Here is a 26,433-nt window from a genome sequence, read left to right on the forward strand (position 1 = left end):
GTATCACTGCAGTCATACATTAAATAAAACACAGCTGGACAATGCTCCACCTATTTCACCACCCTCTCTGCTAACTGTTTAGCACTAACATCTGCTGAAAACAACCTTTAGGAAATAGGGAGATCATAAAAAAAAAAAAAAAGCCTTTATTTTAACATATTTTGCACTGGAAGAAGTTTTACTTTCATAAAGAAAGCCTCACATATGCAATTAGCTTTAACTATGAGATTTATATCTAGAGTCAAAAGAAACTTGCTCACTGAAGGCTGTCTCACAAAAAACCACATTATTACAAATATTTCTCATCTCATATGATTGGTTTAGTTCTGTACCCACTGCCAAGAGATGGTGCAGTGCAGTTTTTCTTCTCATTGATAATCATAGACACAAAAATAACTACTTTGGTTTATAATCTTACTATTTAAGCACATTTAAAATGTTATCCTCACAGAAGTGCACCTTTTACTGGATGCAGCCTTGAAACAATTGTTCTCTATGTAGAAACAGTTTGTTCTTTATCAGACTTCTGAGTCAAGTTTATATCCTAATGTTACATACAAAAGCTATGCTTCACTATAATTTATCTTGTTTCTTTTAGCTTCTCAATTTCTAATGGATTAATGGGGAATATTTTTGTATTAAAATTATATTTCTTCACGTCATAAAACTGAGCACATTTCAAAATAAATCACTCAACTAAAAAAAAACCCACAAACTTTTCTGTAAACTTTTCTTCTTTGGTAAGTTTATTTTTTCTAAACTAAACAGTTATGAAAAAGGTTACACACAAGCAGCACACAACATTAAACTACAGGTTTCCGAGACCAGTATCCACTTTCTGATATTGGTCAGTGACACAGGAGTATATGGAAAAACCACAACTCTTAAATGGGAAGAATCTGTTACTCATCTACATCAGACCTCTGGAAAAGTCAGAAATTTGGTAATATTTAAAATGAAAGCAGAAAAACATAAGTAGTAAAAGTTTATGCTACTATAGTGAAGAGAGTAATTGAGAAGGGAAATATGTTTCGAAAGTTTGAAAATTCCAAATCATTATTTCAGTTTTGAGAATTTGTATTGTCTGAAATCACAATTTCATTTAAAAAAACCCTAATTTCCATTTGTAAAAAAACCCCAAACTTAAAAACCCAACCCAGCTAGCTCTTAGTACACTATTGTCTAAAATCCTTCACCTTATTCTTTATGAATACCTTAAAATAGAAACCTTTCTAAAAGTTATGAACTGATTAAAAAAGTGAAGCCTGCAAGAGATACATCCATATATGAAGTTGGAAGGGGGTGAAAGGCCCATAAATTGACCCAAGAGGTAGAGCAAGCATATGCAGACAGAAAGTACCTCACTCAATATGTTCCACAGATAAGAAGTCATTTCCAATCTTTTTTGTTCTTAAACAAATCCACTTGATCAAGCTGTAACAGCTTTCCTTTCGTAAGTATTTTAAAATATGGGAGTTTTAGGCTTCTATAATAAAACAAACTTAATGACCGAGAGCTGTGCAGAAATATACTTCTCATTTCTTTTACGAAATTCACAGTACAAACCTGCTGTTCATCTCCTTACTAGCTTCAAGAAATAGCGACATGCTATGAACCACAATGAGAAACATTTGGACAGAAAACTAGCTTCCTAATAGACACATCAAGCACAAAATTCTTTTTGTAATTTACAGATCCTATCAGGCTCTAGACCAATGAAGTGTTCAGCTTGCTTGAGCAGTGCATATACAATAGCATATAAAAGACATTTTTCTGATAAGCCAGACCACTCTGGAGCTCACTTCTTGTTAAAACGAAATGTAGCATCTGTAATTTTAACTTTCTGCCTCTGCATAAAAGGAAAATTTTCTCTAAAATAACAAAGCTAGCTCAAGAAGGGTCTTTATTTCTGTTTCATTCTTTTTCACTATTTTATCTTTCTGTAACATTATTCATGTTACATGAATAACACTACAATATTCATAACGCCAATCATGTTGCTATAATGCCTACTCTTTTATTTTCAAATTATCATTTTAAAATTATTTCTGTAAGCTCTACTGTTACTTTTCTAAATAGTAAATCAAAGAAAGATATATAATCCTTGTGGGATAAGCCTTTTTCCTTTAACCATACATGAATTCAAAGTAAAATCCTTTAGGCTATTTTCATCGGGGTGTGACAGACTTCAAGATTTAGAATTGCCTTTCATCACTATATTAGATAGTGCAAACATTTAGATAGTTCTTAACTATAAACTGTTTATTACATAAGAGAGAAATGCACTTAGAAATACAGCAGGGCACATTTTATCTTAGCATATGATTGTCAGATTCTTTACTGCAGCTAGCTTCAGGGTATAGATAGTGATGTACTGGCTAAACCAGAAGTATACAAAAAGGAATAATATATGAATCTGTTAATATTTGCTTCTGGCAAGCTTGTGCATGATTTCCAGTTTCTGGAGCAGAGGTCTGGCACATATACGTATGGAATGAAAGGGTGGGATATTATGGATATGGAAAACTTACCTTAGGTTTGAAAGGGGAATACAGCATATTTGGATATCCTTCATCTTGTATTTACACAAGAAATGTGTAGCCAGATGTAGCCAGACTGCCCTTTTCAAAGCATGAAGCATGTTACATACTTGGGGGAAATTGGAAGATTTGCCTGCTGTTTAGCTGTGACAGTGATATTCAGCAAATTTAAGAACAGTCGTTGTAAATTGTTTCTATTAGATATCGACATTCCATTGGAAAAAAATTAATGCTGTGAAGATATCAATATAAAACCCAAACTGTATATAAGCAAAACCAAAACAAAATATGCAAATAGACAATGAATATTCCATGACCAAAATAATGACTAAAATCTAGCTGGTGTGAAAAGAGCATAATCCTGGAACGCTGTGATAGACCAGATGCCAAAGACACACTGATCTTTGCCTGGTAGAAAATGTATCTAAAAAAGGCATATGCACTCTAATAAAGCTTTCTAGGAGACAGACATAAGACATATATTTCAAAAATTTATTACTGAAAGCTATGTCTTTTGTATGTCAGCATATGCAAAGAGCATCCTGTAACTGTGCAAAGATCCAACAATCTCATCTTCCCAAAGCATGGGTATAAATCCCCTCGAAGGACCTTCCAATTAATGGAGAAAATATTTACAGCAAGTCTCAGATCTTACTACTAGTTTTCATTACTGTATCTTGGCAGCATCAGCTCTAAAATCCATCAAGAACAGCAAAAAAAAAAGCTTACAAAAAAATTTCCAAATAAGATCTGGGCTTGGATTCCCATTCCAAAACAAATGGGTCACCCAATTTAAGCCAAAAAATAAGTTATCGTTTTGCATTATCTAAATCTCTGTCCTTAGTTGCACAGTATTTCTTCAAAATGGCTCCAATACTTTTCAAACTTCTCATCTCTGGAAAACTCTACCTTGAAACTTCATACTGCACACCACAAAACTAAAGCCTACAAAAACCTTTTCAAAGCAAACAATCACTAAATATAGAAATGTATTTATCTTGCATCTATGAATCATGTAATTATTTGGAAAATACTTTTAACATGAGTATTTGTAATTAAAATGTACAGAGCTTAGATCTGCTTTACTTCAGTGCATGCTGCAACATCCCACTCTTCTTCCCCTTATATTTTGAGGATAGGGTGGCTTAAGGGTGTGTGGAAAATGGGTTATTGGGATTACCACTTGATCACACCACTTCTGGGGATAGTCATGTGGACAGTATATTAGTATAGTGTTGGATTTCATTATTATTGTGCGTTTTGAGTTCTGTAAAATCACTTTGAGCTTCAGTTAAGTAATTTAAAAATACATTAATTATTCTAGTAATTTAAAATTAAAGCAAGGTTTAAAAACCAGGACAAAAAAAATTAGCAAAACAGTAGTTCTGCAATACTGTAGTAGATGCTCACTTTTGACTGGGAAATAGCTGAAGAATGGAGTTAAACATACCATTAGGTCTTTTATGAAACAATTAAGTAAAAAAATAGAAGTTAATCAGAAGTTAATAAAATCTTTCACTGAGCACTGAATCAATTTGTGTTTAATGAGAATTATGTTTAAAATCATAAAACATTGCATCTTTCCTCCTCAGACTTACACTACATAGAAAGATAAACCTATTACAGATATATCTGTCAAAGCTAATTCTTTAGTATTTACAGTGCAGCCACAAGATAGCTAAAAGCTTATAAAAATTACTCAAGGTTTCTAAACAGACCTGTTTTAAAATAGGTAAAAAAAAAACCAACAAGATTTTGGGTGTACAAGCTGTTTTCTTGAAGTCATTTAAAAGATCACCACTCCTTAAAAACTCTGCCTCCCCAACACCCTTACCAATATTTTTGTATCACAACTGCAATGTTATATCATAACATTGTGATGTGTGAAACTGAGAAACATGAGTCAGGCTGCAATACGCAGAGAAGCTGTTTATGCAGTCCTGGGCTGAATGCACCCAGGAAAAGCTGGAGGGGAAATTCACTTAACAGGTTTTTCTTATCGGGTGGCTTGAAAGTCTAAGAAAGTTTAGCTTTCTCAGCCTAATAAATCCTATTTGTAATCAGTGAAAAACATCTCAATCTTTTCCTGTTTAGGGTGGAAAATGACCTACCCACCAAGTCTATTAACAGTCTTTAGAAAAATTACCCCAGTCTTCCCACAGAGATACTCCCACTTCTACACAGGAAAACTGGGCACACAGAGGTTTACTGATTGCGAGACACACTTCATTCTTGATACTCAAGACTGGCTCCATGGATCAGCTTGTTCAGCAACACGTATATCTAAAGGTCTTACAAAAAGCTCAAAAATGGGCAAGTATAGGTTCAAATTGCTCATCTTGCCTATTTGAACTGCAAGTAAGTCTAGTGGTTCTACTGCACTGCCCTGTGAATCAGTAATTTTCAAGGTCCTGTCTTACTTTGACCACTAACGCTCTCCAACTCTCCATATTTGCCAGACACCTCTCCACATCTCAGAACATTTAAAATTGAGAGAGGTCTAATGTGTTATGTTATGATTGACTATTTCACACTATTGTTTCCACTATTCATTGGAAGTTTGAAGGAAGTTATTTTTTTATGTCCTTTGAAACTGCTATTTTAAGCCAAGCTGACAGTGTTCATAATATTTCAAACATGTTGATAGACTGTCCTGCTAATGTGCACTGTAAATGCACATGTACATGAACCTTAAAGAAAACCCAAGCACTGACAAAATAACATATGTGAGAAAACAACACAGATTTATGGAAAAACGAAAAAATCCTGTGAGGCAGGTGATTATAATGGATCATGATCATACCGAGGAAGTTTGGAGAAAGGAAGGCAGAGCCAGAATGCATCTGACTAACTTCAGCATTAGCAAGCTACCAATGTCAGTATCATGAAGACAAACAAAAGTCTTCCTCCAAAAGTTCCAGAAGTGTTTTTACTCTCACTATATACAGCTGGGAGATTTGGAATTGCACCAGAAAAACAGTGGAAGCTGAAAACTGAATGAAACACTTATGGTGTGCATTACTAGTCAGGACTAAAGAAGGGAATTGATCACACACCAGAATCACTCCCTAGATGCAACAAGATAATTTTAAAAAAGCAGATACTGAGATGGCTCTAAGTGGCTTGGAAAAAACAACTAACTCATGAGGTTAACTTACAACAGAGAGCTAGCTACTTTGACTGCAGCAGGGATGGTAAAACATGGGATAGAAAAGGTCTTGTTTCTCTCTAAGTAAAAAAAAAAAAATTGAAGAACTATATAATCACACCATTTTGGACCAAGTTCCACACGACCTGGCAGCAAACACAAGTGACACTACAGTGGTGATGGGGACACCACCACACACCAGGATCATTTTTAATTTGTTTGCCCTTTGATAGACATATCAGTAAGATTCCTGTAGTCAGGTGTAAAGTTAGCAAGTCATGTGGGGAGCAGACGATAATAAACCCATAACCAGCAGTCAGAAGCTAGGGCTACTGTGGCAAGAAAGATTTCTGCAAGCTTCATCAGGGAGCTTCTACAGCCTTGTAAAGTGCTACAGTCTTTGTGAACCCCCAGAGGAATAGTGACTTCTTACCAGCACTGCAGCAGTGTGCCTGCCTCTAATGAGTGCTCCTTTTGCTCTAGGAAAGGGCATTATCAGACTCTTCCTATCAGGGTACCACTTCTGCCCTTGGTACTGCTGTTTTCATGATCCTTCTCCTGTGAGAAAGCAGGGGCTTTACATTTTCACTGAAGCAAAGAGAAACTTCCTCTCTCTCAAGTGGGATCTGTTTGACAGGATTTTTTACTCCTGTCAAAAATAAATGTGTCTAAAAACCTTCACAGACACCAGGATAACAGGCACTATGGATAGTATGTAGTGTGATCCATAATATCTGGTAGGAACATTTTCCTGGATTTAGTTTGTGCTGTTACCTTCATATGCAGGAACAGTGGTATGGGTATTCCAAGAGCAGGGTTGAAATATCATTTATATTTTTGCTTAAATGCAAAAATGAATTCAGAGAGTCAAAGCAGACCCTTATCAGATCATCTCTGGTATGACAGTACAGTCAACAAAGTTACACTTAACTTTAAACACCTTCCTGAATCTGTCCTTCTTCCTGCTGCATATGTGCCAAATCCATAGTCTAAAATAATGATGCCAGAATAATTTTTAACTGATAAGTATTAGAAATTATATCAACTATTTTCTGCTTTCAAACATTAGTGATTTTTGTTACAGACTCAATAACGCCTTCTCAAACTAAACATAAATGCTGTTTTAATTTTGACTTGAAACAGAGCTGCACTGTAGTACAGCAAAATCTGTGTATAAAGCTCTACACTTGTTTCGACGAAGTCAAATGATATTTGCTGTAGGAGAATTAAAAAATTTCTTCAAAAATCAGAATATTTCTACCATATATTTCTTCAAGCAGCTTAACCCTCACATCTTGATTCTCCACAGATTTACCTGTTTTCCTGTGTCACCTACAGTTTGTAACCCCAAAACTGTACCACTTTGTCACGACTTAACATTTTCTTGTTCACATTTGCAAGCATCTCTGCATCCTGTCAGGCTAGTTCATGCTTTCATCATTGCAGTGCAGGAGACAATCCTATCCTCCTCTTTCTAAACGCCACTTTGAACACATGTTCCTTTTTAATTTTTTTTTCTTATCCCTCCCCCGCTCCCAAATGTAAGATGAAGGCTTTTTCTTTTTTTAATTATTTCATCAAGATGCCTTTTCAAACACCCGATTTTAACTATACACAGAGATTTCCAGAGGGTACCAGCAGGTTTAGGTAAGAATGCCACTAAAAAAAACAATTTACACTGCTCCTTTACACAAAAATCTTGCACATTTCTTAATGACACCAACAAAAGCAAAGCCAAAAATTCTTTAGACTTTAAAAATACAAATCCAAGGACACTACTAACTTCATTTCCACTAGGAAATCACTTGTCTTGCATTCTTATACAGGGGTCACCAGCTGGAAATTGCACAAGATGCACAGGATATATCTTTAAATTTTTCATTATCACCTTAAACTGCATTCAATCAGCATTACAATATGTCATCTTATAGACACACAAAAGTTCAAAAGGAAAAGCACATGAAAAAGCAGACTACCAAGAGCACTATTGTTAAAACTACACCAGAAAGCTTAATATTTCAATACTGTGTATGTTAAAATAAACAACATACACAGGTGATGAAAGCCAGTCTCTGAAAAATTTATTATTCTGTTAGAACAAGTTTACACTTAGGATGAATTCTCAAGCTTCGTGCCATTAGGAAGTTTTACTGGGTTTATAGTGGAAATAAAAACAGAAATAAAAATAGATGACAATCCCAAAATACAGGCTGTACTTTGAATATGATCAACGGGCTTTCTTTTCCTTTTACATCTATACATTTCCTCTTGCCTCCAGCAATCAAATTTTATTCAATCTTCATGAAAAGTTGCCTAAATTGCCTGTTTTCCTTTTTAAAATCAAATGCTTTGAAAGATGAAGTTGAACAGACTAATGTAACTTGTAATAGTTCAGTATTATTTCCCCAAAGCCATCCTGTTGGAATTGTACAGCTTTGAAAGATTTATGATGTCAGTTTGATTCAAAGGATCCTGCTCCGCCTGCCCCATCCCCCGCCATTTCCTCTGTAAACTTCCAAAAAAATTGACCCTAATCTCATTTTCTCCTTCTATGCATGCCATAAGCACTTAATCCTACTGAAGTGAAAGGGACTGGGCATCAATTCTTAGGGTAAAATGGGCATAAAGGATGTACAGATGATTATTAGCTTAATTAATTTTAAAAGCAGTAAAGCTTTCCCTGGTGAATCTGCACTCAACATTGCACTCAATCAATTAAACTCTTGAAACTGGACTGGTTTGTAAACAATGCTGCACAAAGCAACAGAGAGCACTGATTGCTCTAAGCTTCGAATTATAAAGTAGTAGCAAGAATTGTACATATTCTTTGTCAGTTAGATTCACAACTACTGGAAATTCAATTTTAACTTCAATATGATCAGAAGAAATTCCAGAGTGTATTTCATAATTTTAAAGAATTTTAAATAGTTCCCATTCTGACTCTTTCTGACCAAACTGCATTTATATAAGTTGTTCAAATTTTCCTTCATGTCAATTTTTACATGTTGAACAATGTAACAACATTTGGCATTTAGTTTGCAGCATTACCCTTATCCTCACCCACTTGGATGCTATTCTCCTCTGCCCATTATCTCGATAACTGATTTCAGTACGAAGTTTTACGAGTTACTGCTTAATGTATTCAAAGTCTCAAATAAAATATGGAAGTAAACATTTTTAATTAGATAAGCACCAACAAGAACCAACAGTTTTTTCCACAAGCATCTTATCTTAAATGAGTAATATTCTAAACATAGGTATACGGCCAACTATTTGAAAAAAGAAAAAAACAACAGATTGCCAAGAGTTTCCTCAGTGTTTTGAACTGAATAGCAGCAGTTGGAGAGGGGCAGAAGAGATAATAAATTTTAAGTATGAATTACTTATTGGGGGGGTGTTGTTGGTGGTGGTAAAATATAAGTATAAAAGTACCAAAATTTATTTTATCAGCTTCAAAATTTAGCACTCGATACATCAGAAACATATATTGTTATCAAATACTTGACTTACACTCATATTCCTATCCCAGATCTGAATGGAGCCATCTTGACAGCCAGCCGCAATAAGTTTACCATCTCTGCTGTATGTGCAAGTTGTGGGAATCACCCGTTTACCTTGAACTGATCGTGGTTTAAATACGCTTTTGTGCTTTTTTTCATTGTTAACATCCCATGTCCTCACAGTTCTGGAAAAAAGTTTAAAGAGCTTTTTTAGATAAAAGTTAATACATACGAAATAACTCTTCTTATGATATAATCAAACACATTTTTCAGCATAAATGGCATATAATATTGTTCAACTAAAGTTGCAATGGCAAAATAGCATTTAAGATATGGTATGACAGTTATGGAACATAAAGCAATAACTTACAAAGTAAGAAACTTCATATTCACTAACATGCATATGAAGGTTTAAAAAAAAAAAAATAAACCAGTTCTTCCCCAAACTCTCCTGTTAATACATAAAATTATTCACAATTGGACAAATGACCAAAGGGTAATATGCTGATACTACATAGTCTCCACTGTCACTGGAAATCAGGAAGATGAAAGTATTCAGTCCTCTACAAAAATGAGAACTTCAGAAAACAGGCATGAATGCTTATACAAATTCATTAACTAAACAGATTGTCTTAATTGTTCTGACATGACAAGAACTGACAAACCTGCTTTTAACTGGTAGCATTGCAGACTGGCTGGTTATTCTTCAGATTTTTCTTTACTTTATAAAGGCATTTTAAAAAATTAATTGCCATATTATTATAGTTCTCATCCACTAATCCTGAAGGGCTTAGAGTTGTGATGTAGAAGTGTTCTTCAAATACTTTATAAAGACTCATTTATGTAATACTGTTTTTTCAAGTTTCTCCCAAATTATTAGCAAAATAAATACATCCTTTTTAATGGAAAAATAGTATCTGCCTGGATCTTCAGTGTTTCTTAGACACACAAAAACACCCAAATGAGAGAGAACTAAAACACTGAGATACAGGTGGACTCTTTAAACTGTCTTAGATTCAAATGTTTTCCATCTATTTAATATGTTGAGTATTTTCCAGATAAAAATTCAAAAGTCTTCTGGCATCTAATGCACAGTTTCAGGATTTGGCAATGGAAGGAAGATCATTAATTTAGAAAGAAAAAAACCACTAAGTTCTCAAGACAACCTCATTTGTTTAGATGATACAAACATTGCCTATGATCCAACAGCATGTAATTCACTGGTCTCTAGCAAAGCAATTACCACTTTAACAAAGGCTGCCATTTCTCCAGAATAAGACAAGACACTGCAGCATAATATTAGGAACTTCCATCAGAGCTACAAGACCAGACAGACTACAGAGCTGACTTGCATATAATTCTAGGATAAAACAGACAAGAAAGTGATCTGGAAATAGCTCACAGAAGTTACATTTAATTGCACATTTAATGACAGTAATGAGAAATCAGTAACTGAAGTAGAATGCATCTCCAGTTGTCCATAATAAAGTCAAGATTAGTCCAATTTTTAAAAGTCTTTGTCTCATATCTGTAAGGCATCACTTCATTGCTTTACTTGAAGCTCTAGCATAAGACATTCAAGTGTTCTGATGGTTGGTTTGGGTATTGGGTTTTCTCATTTTAAATGAAACATTAGATTATGATGCATTCTCTAGGGTCACTTAAATAAAACCATGTTGCTATATGGAACAGGTTGCCCAGCAAGTTTATGGAGCTGCCTTTCTTGAAGTTATTGAAAGCCCATCTGGACATGGCCATGTGCTAAGTGCCTACGTGATCCTTCTTTCCACAGGATGGTTGGATTAGAGGATCTTCAGAGATCACTTACATCCTTAACCACTATGTGATTCTGAGATTCCCCTTTTCCTCTCCATGTGTTGTGAATAACCATTTCAGTCTCCTACTTTACAACAGGCACAGTGACATTTTCTCTGATATTTACTCAAAAGTTGAGTCTTTTCTAGTCCCTTTTCCTCACAATGTTCAATCCTTCCAGAATCTCCTTTGAATATCCTGTACTTTCAGCTTCTCTTCCCCTCTTTTGATGATTATCTCCTGCTGGAAAGCTTCTTCGTCTCTTATAGTCCAAGTTTCTCAGGACTGCCTTGGCATACCCACTTCTCAGTTGGTGTACATATTAACATGGTTATGTGCAGGGAAGTTTAAAGCCTGCCTCCCCCTATTTGTCTCTATCTAAGATACCTCACAAGCATCTCAGCTGCAATTAAAAAAATTCTCTGAGAATCCTTCAGCATCCTAATTCTTCATTTCTGCTGGCCCAGAAAGACTTTTTTAAAGCCTTCAGTCTCCTCTTTTTCGGGTTCAACATCCTGTCAAAACCTCAATCGCTTTCACAACACTGTAGAGCATATTCTTTTTCATTCTTCTTATTCATTTTACCTTTCAACTGTAAAGAAAGAACTAACACTTGTATATAACACAGATTAAAAAAATGTGAGCCGTAAATCCATTGTAATATCAGGCGAGACAAAAAAATTCCTGAGCTTCTGCTGCAGACAGTTGCCCACACTTCCTCACGTACAAGTTACGTGCCCTGGTAAAACTGGCCACATAGCCTATAGTATGTGTTTAATGTCCCCTCAACATTTTCTTCATGTACCCACATTGAATGGGTTTACCATTGCCTTGCTGCTGTTGGATCTAACTATAAAATTCTTCTACTAAAAAAAGAGAAATATTTTATAATTAATAATCTATCTATTACTCACAAATCCATCAATCATTCACAGGGAGCCCTTAACTCTTGAGCTAAGACTGAGCGCTTTAATACCTTCTTTCACATCTGATCTTTTAAGTATTTTTATTCTTTATGGAAACATTTCCGATTTATATTAAAAAAAAAAAAAAAGAACATCATATTGCAAACACGTCTCAAATTACCATGGACAAAATTTCAGCTTACCACATGAATCAATCGGCCCACGGTTTCTGACTCAATCATCACCAACCAAAACATGAGGAGTCATCTATAAACTCTACATATTTTCCTTCACACCAGTGATGGACTAGAAACATAGAGACTGCTGAAGGACCTCAGAGAGATACTTTCACTGCCCTGTTCTAAGGGTCTTCATCAGAATATGACAGATTAATTTATTCTGACGTTCCCCTTCTACCTTCCATGCTCTGTCAATAAATATCTAAACATCCCATCTTCTTTCAGCAGGTACTTCGATGCTTCACCTCTGTCTACTGTTTACACTTGAAGCTTAACTTGAAGCTTGTTTCCAGTCCCTTTCCCTCACATCACCTAATATTTCTTAATATTTAACTCTCCTCATTCTAGCCAGAAGGAAGGGGGATAAACAAGAAAGTAAGCACAGAAACCCAAACAATTTACTTCAGGGAATATGTCTTTAAACTGGTAATATTGTAAACAAATGCTAACTAAGGCTGCTTCTGTATTTTCTCTTCCCTTTTGCTAGTGACACTGAGACACCATACCGTATCATATGAACTCAGAGAGCACAATATGGAATTATGCTTCTGTTTCTTTACAGAATATTTTGTACATTTAATGATTCTTCTTCCTCCTCAGACATAATGAACAGATAACCAAGATTTCATTTACATGAGTCCCATTTTCACTTCCTAACCTATTCTGGATCCAATCTAATGTTGTTTGTGTTGAAATGAACAAAAAGATTTATCCCTGGATCAATCAGATCAGTTCCAGGAGACTCATTTTGGTAAAAAAAAAAAGAAAAAAAAAAGAAAAAAAAAAGCCTCTTACTAAGCCGATCTCCCTAGGTCTAAGTGTGAGACGAAAGAGTAACACTGACTTACACTCTATATTGCAGCACTTAACAGAAGTATAATACTACTATTTATCTGTTGATAGGTATAACTAAGGTATTTTTGAATTCCACTGAAAAAACGAAAACATTTCCTGAATGAGGCTTTTTTCAACCTGAAAACAATGTTTAATGAAAGTTTGTTCTTTAGTAAAAACAACATATAGGTATTTTTTAAAAACTATCTCTCCAATATATAATATCATTCTTTCATCACATCAAATTTTAATATACTGAATGATAGGCACAGCCACATAAAAATTTTTAATTTCTCTTTCATAAATTTCTTTTCAGATAAAAATTTCATGAAAAACCCTCCATATACACAACTTTAAATTTAATTTTTTAAATGGTGGGTGCCACATCTGCAAAACACATTTTGTAAAGTTCTTATATTTGCCAAGTGCAAATCAAAGCAACACAGAAAAAGATAGGAATGTCGTTTTGGAAAGGTAATATGGATATTCTCCTGACCACTGAGAAGTTAAATGACCCATAATAAACAACTAATTATGGGGTTCAGGGGGGTGGTGGTGGTTTTTTCTCCCACAATGGTTTTTCTCTTTTTTTCCCCCCGTGTTTTTGGAATGTTCTTATGACGTTACTACTAAGTCAAAATTTCTAATAAAATGAATTACTGACAGTGCTGCTGTATTACAGAAATTAAAGGTATTTATATAGCCACATTTCCCAGTCTGCAAGCATGGAAAATTTCTGTAAGACCCAATACAGCAAGACACTGCCTATTCTAATACTATTCTAATACAATCTGCTGAAATTCAAGGAGTGAACCAATTTAAACATTAAAAGACTGACCCGTCAAATTCCAATAAGTTTCATTGCCTGTTCCATGTCCTCTCTTTCCACTGGACTTCAAAACTCTTGCACAAAACTGAATGCTATTGGCATTTAATATAGTACAAATATATTAAGTATTCTTAATAATTAATTCTATTCATATCACATTTAAAATACAAAAAAAGCAACAGAATACATTACTGCTAAAAGTACAGATCAGGCTTGATGCTGTACATCTAGTAACTATTTTATAATGCTTACCTTTGTAACATATTATAATGCCTACCTTTGCAATATAAGGTTGCCCAAAAAGGCTACCTTGGAAAGCTCTAACATACTTTTAAATCTTCATACATACACTGCTGCAATGGAATTTATTGGCAGAGCACAGAATTCCAAGTCATCTCATCAGTGACAGAAAACACATTTTAAAAAGTGTTAAATTAAGCCTCTTTATAAAAAGTAACTGATCTTAAAGCAAGATTTTTTTTTTCCTCTTTTTTATGAAATAAACCAACCTTACCTACACAGGAATGAAATTAAGATGCTTATATAATACAGTAAAAAATTACCTAAAGCAGTAATATGTGAAGAGGATAGATTAAGAAATAGTTGAAAAGTTCTGTTAAGATGCACTTCTTGGATATGGTGGTACAAGACTATGTCAACAAGAAAAGTTTCATTACTGTATTCTCTGTGCCCTCTTTCAGCAGAAGTTATAGTCTTCTTCTGCGGAGCACATGGGACCCAATGAAGGTTGAATCACCTGCCAGACACTGAAAAAATTTGTACACACAAACAGATGGAGAAACCCAGAGAAACTTTCCATACTTGTTTGGCAGAAAAACTTCTAAATAAGCTACCTACTCCCAACATCTGAACAGAGTTAAGACACTTTAAACCAGAATACAAGAAAAGTCACATCCAACATAAGTAAAATTGTAACTATGGGACTGCCAAAAAACCTGACACAACTTGATAATTTATAACAATTCTTCAGCTTCTCTGTTACTTAAATAATCCCTAAATGTAAAAAACAAACAGAAACTTTAACAGATAAATCATTTTACCAGAGTAAGAAGCAAGCAAAAACATCAGAATTAATTTTTATGTGATATGCAGCAAATGGATTGAAGCAATTAGGAAACGATATTTTTCCATATTTCCAAATAAAATTGGTAGCCCTTTTTTCACAGGAACCATTTGGGTAATTACAGCTGAATTATAATTATTATTTTGGAAGGGGAAAATAGATTAAAATCTAATAACAATGAATGGGAACTACTCCCATTGTCCAGTCTGAATGAATTAAAATGCAACCAACTCAAAATTGAAATGATACATGAGCATGTCTGAGAGAGCACAGAAAGTAGATGTTCTGAAAATACTGAGAAAAAATCCTGCTGCTGGACAATATATGCAAGATTTGAGTAAAACTAGAAGAGGAAAGGAATTAGAAAAGGAGACAGAAAAAATTACTACAAATATGTATTAACTGGGCTAAGGAACCAGAAGTCCTAATGGAGGTCAGGGAGAAGAGTAAAGATGGAAAGAGATAGACTGGGTAAGGAGAATAAAACCAAGGAACAGAATATAACAGTTACAATGTCATGACAGATGTGGTGTGACTGCTTTCAAGTCAGCTATGCAGCATGTTCATGAGAGGAAAGCAGCAGCACCAGTAAACTCTAGCAAGTTATGACACACAATCACTTGTGGCTAAGGAACTGGCCAATAGATGCATTCAGATACAAAGAGTTACCCACCAATACGCCTATATAACTCCTTTCAGGTTATAATGAATGTAAAGTTGCAAAGTCACAGTAGAATACTTGACAATAGAACCTCTTACTTATGGCATAAGTCTGTTTTTACTGACATGCAAAGCTCATAAGCTTTCCAGACTGAGTAATTTTTGTGTTTTCCCAGACTAAACCACTGGTCAGGCTAACATTACAAAAACCACATTCTTCAAAATGGCAAAAATTTAGAAGTAGCAACAAACTTCCTAGAAATAAGCTCATAATTAACATACTACAAATCTTACCAAGTAAGTATTGACATTTATCATCCAAGCAGAACTCAGATTTAGAAGTTATTTGCTTAAGTCATTCAGCCATGCAGTCCTTTCCTCCCTCAACATTATCAATAGGAGAAAAGAATCTCTTCAGTCCATACAATTAAATAGGCCCTTGATCATGCAGTGATGAACAAGGGGACATCATCTATGCATCTCTTCCTTGCTTCAGTTTTTGCATTACAGGAAGAGTACCCATGGAAAATATCAGTACTCTGGCAAAGCTGGAGACACTACTGTACAAAGCCAGCTAATGTGAAAAGACCATGTTTTCTCAATAATTTTTTAAATCAGTAGAACCTGAACATATGGTTATAATGTATTTGCATATGAATTAAGCATCTATTTCAGCTATTCCCTTCTAAGGACCTGTCCAAAGTGATGGAAAAAATACTCTGTGGAATTTTGCACAAAATTTTAAGTACATCGTTGCTTCTTTCAAAACCTGAGAATTTCCCCAAAGTATTTGCAGATCAGCTCATCAACATGACCAACTCCACAACTCCATCATTCTCAGAGATTATAGCAACATATTTCACAATCACACTGGCAGAGAGATGGAATGACAAAATACAACACAGAAAAAAATAATCCTACATTATAAATGCTGACATTTAGCAACTATCAACAGCAGCTGTTAACTCAAGTGCAAGGAAGAGCATCCAGTCACACAAATGGGAAGATTTCAGAATAGATCATAAAAGAAAGTCCAAGATGCTGCTCTAGACTTTTTTCCCCCCTCCCTTGTGAATTCCCAGTAAACTATACTGTGCAATGCAAAATTCAGATAAACACCTTGCTATCTCCAGTCTTTAACTTCAAAGATTCTGAACGCTGTAATTCATACCAGTAAGTTCAGGACCTAACAGTTTTATAAGACATTTTTTCCTTTCCAAAAAGGTTTTTTATCTACATCTTCCTCACAAATTTTAAAAAGACCCTCAAACTTTAGACTACACTTGCTCTTAACATATCTAAAGAATATACTTGCTTTCTTGTATCTCTTTTGCTAAACATACAGATCTTGACAAAATTATTTGAAAATCAAGTGTTCTTGCATAATTAAAATCAGCTAGAAAGCACATTACATATAATACATCATTTTTACTAAAAGATGAGGATACCAGCAATCTGCTCAGAATGTAATTGCTATCCTGGAAGACAGTATAAGATATTAAAATATAAATCATATACAGAAAGATCAAGAGGAAAGTAAAGGATAGAAAATTTTCATTAAAAACAAAAGAATAACATTACTATATGTCTTTTCCATTAAGTTACTGGAAAATTCCAAAGTAGTTACTAATGCTCAGAAAAATTCTCCTCACACTAAAAAAATAGTCTGAACAGAAGTAAAACAAAAGGCTTTGTGGGAGAAACTTTACAACCTGAGAAGAAAAAATATGAAAAGAAATACTATGGGAATGAACATACAGATAAAGGGGGTGGGGGTGGGGTGGGGCTAAGAAGGAATATGGAAGTGAAAAACAGATCAGTTGTGGAAAAATGATAGTTAACTAAGTTACCTGCAGGATGAAAGCAGTAGTAGGGGTTATGCTGGCATGCAATTATTATGCCAGTAAGAGTCCATACTTCTAAGGAAGGAGGATTAAGACTCCACATACATGTTCTATTCAGTGATATTTAGAATACAGAAAAATAGAAGAAATGTAAAAAGAGTGATTAAATTCTGAAGACAGGATAACTGCTGGGGGGGGGTAGGGGGTGGGACACAAACCACAAACAACCCCCACCACCACCACCACCACACCAAACAGCTTCAAGAACCTATGCACAAGAATAAATTACATAAAATGGAAATTATGTTGTGTTACATATTATTGAGAGGAGAATGCACTGTACTGAGCACCATCTTAAATACATTCAAATTCTACAGAAGATAAATTAGAAGACAAATCACTGAGGCATTTAAAAAAACCCCACAAACATGCTCCAGAACACCGTTGAGATTTCCAAGAGTGATACAGAAAAAGGCCTCTTCAGAATAAGAAAACGGTCTTCAAATTAAAGGCATGTACTGTACTGAAAATAGCAGTTACCGGGCTCATAGGTTAATAAAATATAATTCCTTTAGGTGTTCCAAACTGTGTGGTTCTCAAGGTTTCTTCCTTGGATAATTTTTTCTCAAGTTAGTTACAATGGATAGTCAGTTTTTTCTCAAGGTAGTTATAATGGATTCAGTCTATTCATCAAAACCCTTTCCATAGGCCAAAAACTGAACATGCCCATCACACCCAAACTCCTATGAGCCTTTCTCCCTTAGTATTTCCTTAAAGCATTTCCTTTTGTATCTCCCTAAAACAATGAATACATTTTATTGCATTAGTGGTGAGCATTTGGGCAACTAAACTGTACTAACAGGAAAAAAAAGCTTGCTAGTTTTGAATGACTTTCTCCCTGACCCTGACAGCTAATTTGCTTTGTTTCTTGTTGATGAAGTCTTCACACACAAAACTGACTGTGGAAAGAGGTTGTTTTGCTTTGCATCAGCCACTAGGTTGGCAATCATGGATGTCTGCATCAAAACATATCACTTCTCCGGTTCAAATCAACAAATTATCTAAGCAAGTCTTCAGAAAACTATCCGTAGAGTAGCTTGGAGAACCTTCCCCCTAAGACCCTTCTATCCAGTAAGTAACAGGTTCAGTGATTTTAGTGAAGTATATTGAGCTCTGTAAAAAGTCATTATGCTTTTGAATTAATAATAATTCAAAGTCTATGTTAATTTAATGCTGTGCTATTTAAAACAACTGACCACTGGTATTTTCCTGAGACTATGTAGCACTTTGTACACAAGAAGTCCTTCATGTACTATTCTAGAAACATCTAACTTCAATATTGTTATTTCTATACAGAACATTAGAATTACAGATATTATGTGGTTCACTTCTGAAAGCTGTGACAGTAAAAAGGTACAATTTTGTGTCATTTTCCAAATGGGACAAGAAGGCAATGAACTGAGATCTCATCTCCCACTTAGTAAAGATAAGAGTAGGATGTAATCCATCTCCCTGTGGGGTACATCTGATTAAGATCAAAGGGAAAAACTTCTGGTAAAGAACATCGACAGTTCAAGTTACTGTCACCTGCGTGAACTGAAATGACTCAAGAGCAGTCTTGCATGATATAGAAAAAGCAAGAAGAGTAAATCACTAGGAAAACAGGATGCTTTCTAAAAAGCTGATTAGTCATGGCTATAAAATAGTTAAGGCTTATTTGGATCTGAAGTTGTTCTTCACTACAATAAATAACTTAGACCAGAACTAACACTCAGCAGTACTCTCCATTAAACCAATGAAAAATCAACTGAAATTAAATTAAAGCAGTCACGCAATTAAAAGGTCTCTGAAGCAACACCTCAGCTGATCCTATATGCATGACAATTAGTTTTAACCATTTTTGTTGCTATCTTAGATCTCACTCACATCCACTTTTCTTGGTTCCATTAACAATGAACTGCAATCTAACAGAGGTAAGTAACAAAAAAAGCAAATTCTAAGTCCTAAATGTATTTTGATTTTTAAAGTTACAGAATCTATGCTAAACAATGCAATGTTTGACTCAGCTGTACAGATTAACTATGCACTTTGGGCTACAGAAAATTTTAAAAGTGAGTTTTACTTTGTATTATATACGAAGTAACAAACTTTGTATGTTGTAGTACAATCACCATAAAAACTTACAAAAGGCTTATAAAGACCAGGCCAAACTGCATCACATAAAGTGTTAGCAAATACGAATTTATTTATTTTTCATACTTTCTGGAATATACACCAAAGGATAAGACACTTCACTCCTCCTCCCAAAAATTCAGACAGGAATACAGCATCTTTTGTACACAAGAAGTAAGTTTCTTAGCCTCAGGTCTCCAAAGAGTTATGATACAGTCCCATATCTGTCTGGATAACCACACAGAGTACCATTTTTCCATATAGTCATCACCATGGTCTGCTCACATCATAATATTGTTGCTACTGAAGAAGCCCCTATATTCCTTTTGACTTTTGTGTAAGTCTAAAGCAAAAGGTTAGTAGACAAAGTAGTATTAAATATTATTTCTGAAGTAGAAAACTAAGGGACTTATGCTGCCTTATCAGTTATGCCCTCCACATGGGGTGAAATGTTATTGTTTTGCTAGAGTTGAAAATGTGTAGATTTAAAAATAGTAAAGGCAAGACATAAACAAAAAAAAGAAAGTATTTTTAAGAATCTGTTTTTTCCTTTTAGAGAAAAAAGACCAGAGGAGTGACTTGTTTCACAGCCCCATGTGATAAAAAAATCAAGTATCTCTAGAGTTCGAACATGTTACTTGTAGTGCTCTAGTCTTCCATTTGCCTTAAGGTCTGAAATTTCAGTCTATTCATAAATTCACTTTTTAGTTCACTGCACAGCCTGCTGGTACCTGAGCAACTGGATCTAAGTTGGCCTTACACTAAGCAGGAGATCAAAATGAATGACCTCCAGATGTCTTCTTCAACCTAAATTGTCTTCTTCAACCTAAACAACTGACTTCAGACAACTTGAAAGGGTGCTTTACAATGCATTTAGAGCATATGAATATTCTTGGCACTTCTTATATCTAAAATTCTTTGAACCAACGAAAATCTGTTGAAAAGCTAGTAAGACTAGAACTAAGTCTGAAATCACAACAAAGATACAAACAGCATCAATATCACTAAGAGATACTGGGAGATGGATATTGGGAAAAGTGCAGAAGCTTCAGTTGGCAACCCATGTGCATTGCTTCTACATGTTATATAACTGACGTGTCTTAATTCTCCATCCCCTTCTGCACTCATGAGTAGTTAACAAGCACCTATCCCATTTGGATACTCCACAGCAATCAAGGTTTAACTCGCAGCTGAAAGGGCTCCTACACAGGTCTATCAAGTAGTAGGAAAATTCTCAGCCTATTTTTTTTTTTCCAGTTAGAACTCATGGATGCTTCCTCAATACTTTAGCTATGCTTTAAATGAGTATAAATTCCCAGCTCTACCTTTCCATTTTAGCTGGGGAATCAGCAAAATATGTAATTTTTTTTTTTTCCCCTCAGAATCCCAGAGTATCCTGAGTTGGAAGCAATCCATCAGAATCAGAGTTCAATTCCCTGCTCCTCACATGTCTATGTGAAGGTAAACCACATAACTAATAGTGTTGTGCAGACACCCCTTGAACTCTGACAGATTTGGTGCTGTGACCACTTCCCTAGGGAGCCTGTTCCAGGGACTGACCACCCTCGGTGACGAGCCTTTTTCTGACATCCAACCTGAACTTCTCCTGACGCAGCTTTGTTCTGTTTCCTCGTGTCCTGTCGCTGGTCACCAGAGAGAGGAGATCAGCAGCTCCCGCTCTGCTGCCCCCCATGAGGAAGGTGTAGACTGCCATGAGGGTGCCCCTCAGCCTTCTCTAAGATGAACAAGCCAAGGGAACTCAGCTGCTCCTCATAAGTCTTACCCTTGAAACGTTTTGTCATCTTGAATGCCCTCCTCTGGACACATTCTAATAGTTTGATGTCATTCTACACTGAGGCACCAAATCCTGCACACAATACTCGAGGTGGGACCATACCAGTGCAGTGTAGAGTAGGACAATGCTCTCCCTCAACCAGCTACCTATGCTGTGCTCAATGCAACCCAGGGCATGCTGTTGACTCATATACAACTTGTCATCAAACCGAACTCCCAGATCTCTTTCCACAGGACTGCTCTCCATCCTCAGGTCCCCCAATTTGTATGTATAACCAGGTGGAGAATCCTGCACTTGCTCATACACAATTGGTGATTGCCCAGTATTCGAATCTATCCAGATCTCTCTGTAAGGCATCTCTATCCTCGAGGGAGTCCAAAGCTCCTCCTAATTTAGTCTCATCAGCAAACTTGCTTAAAGTACATTAGATTCCTGCACCCAGATCATTTATAAAAACATTAGGGCTGAGCACAACTCATCGGCCAAATGCTCACCCAACATTACAGACTTGTCTAGCTGTGTGCTGGACATTTTGTCCAAAAGGATACTGTGAGAGACAGTATCAAAAGCTTTGCTGAAGTCCAAAAAAACGTATCTATTGACTTCCCTTGTTCAACTAGGTGGGTGACCTTGTCGTAAAAGGAAATGAAGTTAGTTAAGCAGGACTTTCCCCTTGTGAACCCATGCTGGCTATGACCAAGAACTGTGTTGTCTCTCAAGTGTTTTTCAGTGACTCCCACAATAACCTCCTCCATATTTTTACCAGGCACTGAAGTGAGACTGACAGGCCTGTAATTACCAGGGTCTTCCTTCTTATCCTTCTTGAAAATTGGGACATTTGCCAGCTTCCATTCAACTGGAAGCTATCAGTGAAAAGCAAGTTCAGGACACTTTATAAGTTTAGTTCCTTCCTATTATGGTAAAATGCAACTAAGAAAGCTCTTAAAAGAGAAGTAGTTTCTGAAATACAATCTTTAATTTTTGCATACTTTTATGTTTAAAATCCAAATGTATTTTCTCTTGAAGCAAGAGAGCCGTCAATAATAAATGCAAACAGGTCAGGACCTGGTGGTCCCAGGCTGAATTTGGTCCCTTCCACAATTTCATCACTCCTGGCACCCTCAATCTTGTGGAAAGATAACACAGCTTTTAGAAATGCATGAGATGTCAAAACCTCTGCTTGCACATACCTATGACCAGTTGTTTAGACCCACAAGCTACCGCTGATTTTACGCAACCCGGGATAGACATTCCTAAACCGCAATTAAGTTCCTACCACTGAAAAAGTTGAACCATCTTGTTTTGAAAGTATCTACAGTAGTTTCAGAGAAATCAGTGTCAGAAGCATAAGTTTACCAGGTACTTTCAGCCTTTGGTGAAATCATGTTAAGTTGTAAACTAAGTTTACAAAATGAACTCCGTTTCCAAATGGAGAGAAAAGAAGCGTATTTCCATGTCACATCTGCTGTCTGCACATGAACAATATGAACAACTTCACATGCTCACTAAAGTCACTGCATTTATACACACACCGGATATATCTGCATGTATGTGTATTTCTAACTACTGTGAAGGAACTACAAATTCTTAATTTATGACCCATTACCACTGGGTGGATTCCCTACCTTTTCCTGTGTGAGTTTCTCTGTCTTAAATAGGTGACGCTCTTTCTGTTCGTCAATGTAATACATAATAAACTTGGAATCTGTAGATCACATGAAATTCTGAACTTATCACTTCAGAAAACCAAACGTCTAGTCTTGGAATCAATGTGAGAGACATGGGGCACAACCTCGAAATGAAATGGGAAGATCAAAGCACAATGCTTAACTGAAAACCTAGTCTTCAGCAGAAGTTTGTGTTTACATGAGCTTCAAGGTAAAAACCTCTTGATTAATCAATTTCACTTCAACCATGCTATGCGGAAAGTAGAGTTTTTTTACTGTCTATGTGCGTAAACACATCTGGATTTTAAAATTAAAACCACTCCATAGAGTCTAGGGATAAAGCACAAGCCATACTTACTTCCATAGAGCCATGGACAATATAACAGCATGACTTGCTTAAATAAATGAGGAAAAAGAACTGACACAAATTACAATGCTTAGTCTCCCATTTTCTCTGAAGTTTTTGTTTAAAATTTTTAATTCTTAAGAGTATCTACCTGAATCTGTATGAACCCTTTAAAAATGAAGGTATGCAGTAAAAACGTCTGCTGAAAAAGCTCTCAAATGCAAGCTCTTACAACTGACTGTGGATTTTTATTGCTGCAGCTAACGTCTTAATCAAGAAAAACTTCAGGAGAATATTAATATAAACGTACATAGTTTATAAAGACAAAAATAGCTTTACTACCCTTTTGTAAACATACAGCTTTCAGCAAGGGCCAGCAGAGTCATTATTCAAACTCCTCTTAACCAGACCTGCTCATTTGCTATGCTCTCTTAATCAGCTCTGCACTGCATATATATCTATAAATAGATAAGTTGGTCTAGGAAAAGCTGTCCTCATGTGTCTGGAGTGGACTTCACACCTTTACACATGTCAAGACAAAAAGCAAACTACTACGCCAGTGCAGTGCAAATTACTACACAAGTGCAAGATAGCAGCAATTTCTTGACGAAGGCACTCCTGTATTACAAACAAGTCACCAGAGGTGATTTTTACAAAGGCTTGTGATTTTGACCAACAAGGGGAGATTTTCATAAAGTGCAACAGAACTTTATCCCTACACAACCACAATGCTCTCTTTTCCTGCAAAATACCATGCTTCTATGCCAAAGGATGAGAACTCATGCTGTTTCAGAGACAGGAGGAAAAAAGTCACCAGAACTTAACAAAATTGACACATGCAATTCCTAAGCCTTATTCTTGGAAACAGCCGAATTCCTATGGCTGAAATGAAAAATAAAACATCAACTACGTGAGCACAGAGAAGGTGGATATATAAATCTTCCTGCATAATTTAATTTTCATAAATACCAATTCTGCTTTATTTTTACCTCATGCAACTCTTGACAACAGTTTTTAGATAATCTCCATAGTATTTCAAAGTAGGTATTTAAGCAATAACTCTAAAGTACACAGAATATATAAAATACTAATAAATCAGGTTTGTGTGGAAGCAGAAAGTATTATATTTTACATAGCTACAAACTGATAGAAACCTAAAATCTCTGTAACTGACAGAGGAATAAAAAAAGTTCAAAAAAATTATTTTATCTTGGCATCAGATACCAGACTATCAGTTCCTTACTCTCTGTGTTTACTCGCACGCATATACACAAACATCTGGTTTCTTTGAAGCCATAAAAATTTGTTCCTTTACATACCTCTAACTTTCCTCCTGCTTTGAATTTTATGAATGTAGCACTGGTGACATACATTTGATAATTAATTCTAAATAATATTACCTGCAACAGTTTGAGAGTGCCTTATTTAAGTTAACTTCCAATTCACAAATAGTCATTACAAGAAATAAAGCTTGTACAGCTCACTACCTTAAAGTGTTCCTATATTATGGCACTGAATACGGACGGAATACTTTTAAGTTATAGTCCATATAATTATATGCATTTCCAAATAATGCGGGCAGATCTACCACATCTCTACTGCTTTTGGAAGCATTGCAATATTTTGTACTTTCCCAAGACCTTACACTCTTGAGAAGAGTACGATTACTTCAACTTTCGCTTGAAAGAAATGCAAAGAGCTTGAAATATTAATATTAAACAAGTTCAAACTAAAGGCTCAGAAACAAGGAAACGAATAAGCAACCTGTTAAATATTTAATTTACTTGTATTTTGAATAAATGGATGTTATTATCTACTTGAAAATCTACTTGGTATTGTCTAAGATGTTATTATGTGGCTCTTTCATTGCTAAATCATTCATTTGAATGTAATCTGATGAGGAGGCTCTTTAAACCAAGCCACTAACTTTCTACCAAAGATGATGAGTAATGTTCACATCACTCATTCCACCAATTCCATTATAAGGGTGCTAACCCTCATCAGAGGATTTAAAAAAAAAAAGGGGGGGGGGGGGGGGGGAGTTTGCATGTGGAACAGCTACAACTGCATGGACTGTGAAACTAAATTAAACTAAACTGTAATGTTATTTTTCAGGTACAGTGCTCAGTAGACTATTAATGTCATCCAAATCCTTCTAAACATGGGTCCTGGGTTTAAAATTTAGCCATTCTAGAGTCACTGAGAGAGCTGTTACTCGATGGCTAACTTCATGTAAATAAATGTGAGCTATGTAAAATATACTAGACACTCTTTGTCTACTTGGAAAAGTTTCTAGAGCAAACAAGCCCTGGCCATGGACTGTCTGAGTCCACTCTGGTCCTCTGAAGTAGGTCCTCTGCATGAAAGATCTGGAAACATACTCCACACTGTATTTCAATAGCAATTTTGATATAATTGTCCAAAAAGACAACTACAAAAATATATTTTTATATTAGCACTATACTTACTCAAGTGTCCTTACAAATTAACAAAAAAATTTCAAAGGAAAAGCAGTTCATGCTGTGGACAGACACATGCTGGGATGAAACATCAACTTATAGACAAGTAATTAAATCTATTTTCAGAATTATTTTAACTTGGATGAAAAAATAAAGTCTTTTTTAAAAAAAACACCCTCTGAAAAAGTTCTAAAGCCAAATTTTAACTCAAACCAACTCTGTTTTAAAGTTAAATTATGTGCTAGGATTTACAATAAACATGATGATAGAATAATTAATTTTTAAAGCTTATGTGTATGCCATCAAAAAACTTAAGACATTTTTTTCTTCTCTGAAACTCTTCAGTACCTGTTATTCTACTATCCATTTAATTCACTGTGAATCACATAACAGAAGGAAGCTACAAATGAGTATAAGTAAATTATTTATTTTGAAGGGAGGATTGTATATGGTCTAGTAAGTTTACGATGACAAAAGAAGATCTGCATCTTATCTCACCAAAAGTTCAACCTCAGGAGACTGAAATGTTTGCCAGCAGGTTCTAAATCACACAGACACCAATGAATGTAGATCTTAATTGTAGAGATTAGCTGACC

The 26,433-nt window shown here is 35.4% G+C and overlaps 1 protein-coding gene across 2 annotated transcripts in view; it reads right to left on the reverse strand.

Moving 5' to 3' along the window:
- Positions 1-26,433, reverse strand: part of WDR70 (WD repeat domain 70) — a 140,340-nt gene that overhangs the window by 50,479 nt on the left and 63,428 nt on the right. For both annotated transcript variants that reach the window (XR_012621629.1, XM_074812508.1), the window contains exon 10: positions 9,199-9,373. Coding sequence is in view for 1 of the 2 variants with exons in the window: in XM_074812508.1 (XP_074668609.1) it covers positions 9,199-9,373 (175 nt within the window). In the remaining variant the exon portion in view is untranslated. The remainder of the gene's footprint in view (positions 1-9,198; positions 9,374-26,433) is intronic.

Source organism: Strix aluco, chromosome Z (genome assembly GCF_031877795.1).
Source record: "Strix aluco isolate bStrAlu1 chromosome Z, bStrAlu1.hap1, whole genome shotgun sequence".
NCBI classification, from domain to species: domain Eukaryota; kingdom Metazoa; phylum Chordata; class Aves; order Strigiformes; family Strigidae; genus Strix; species Strix aluco.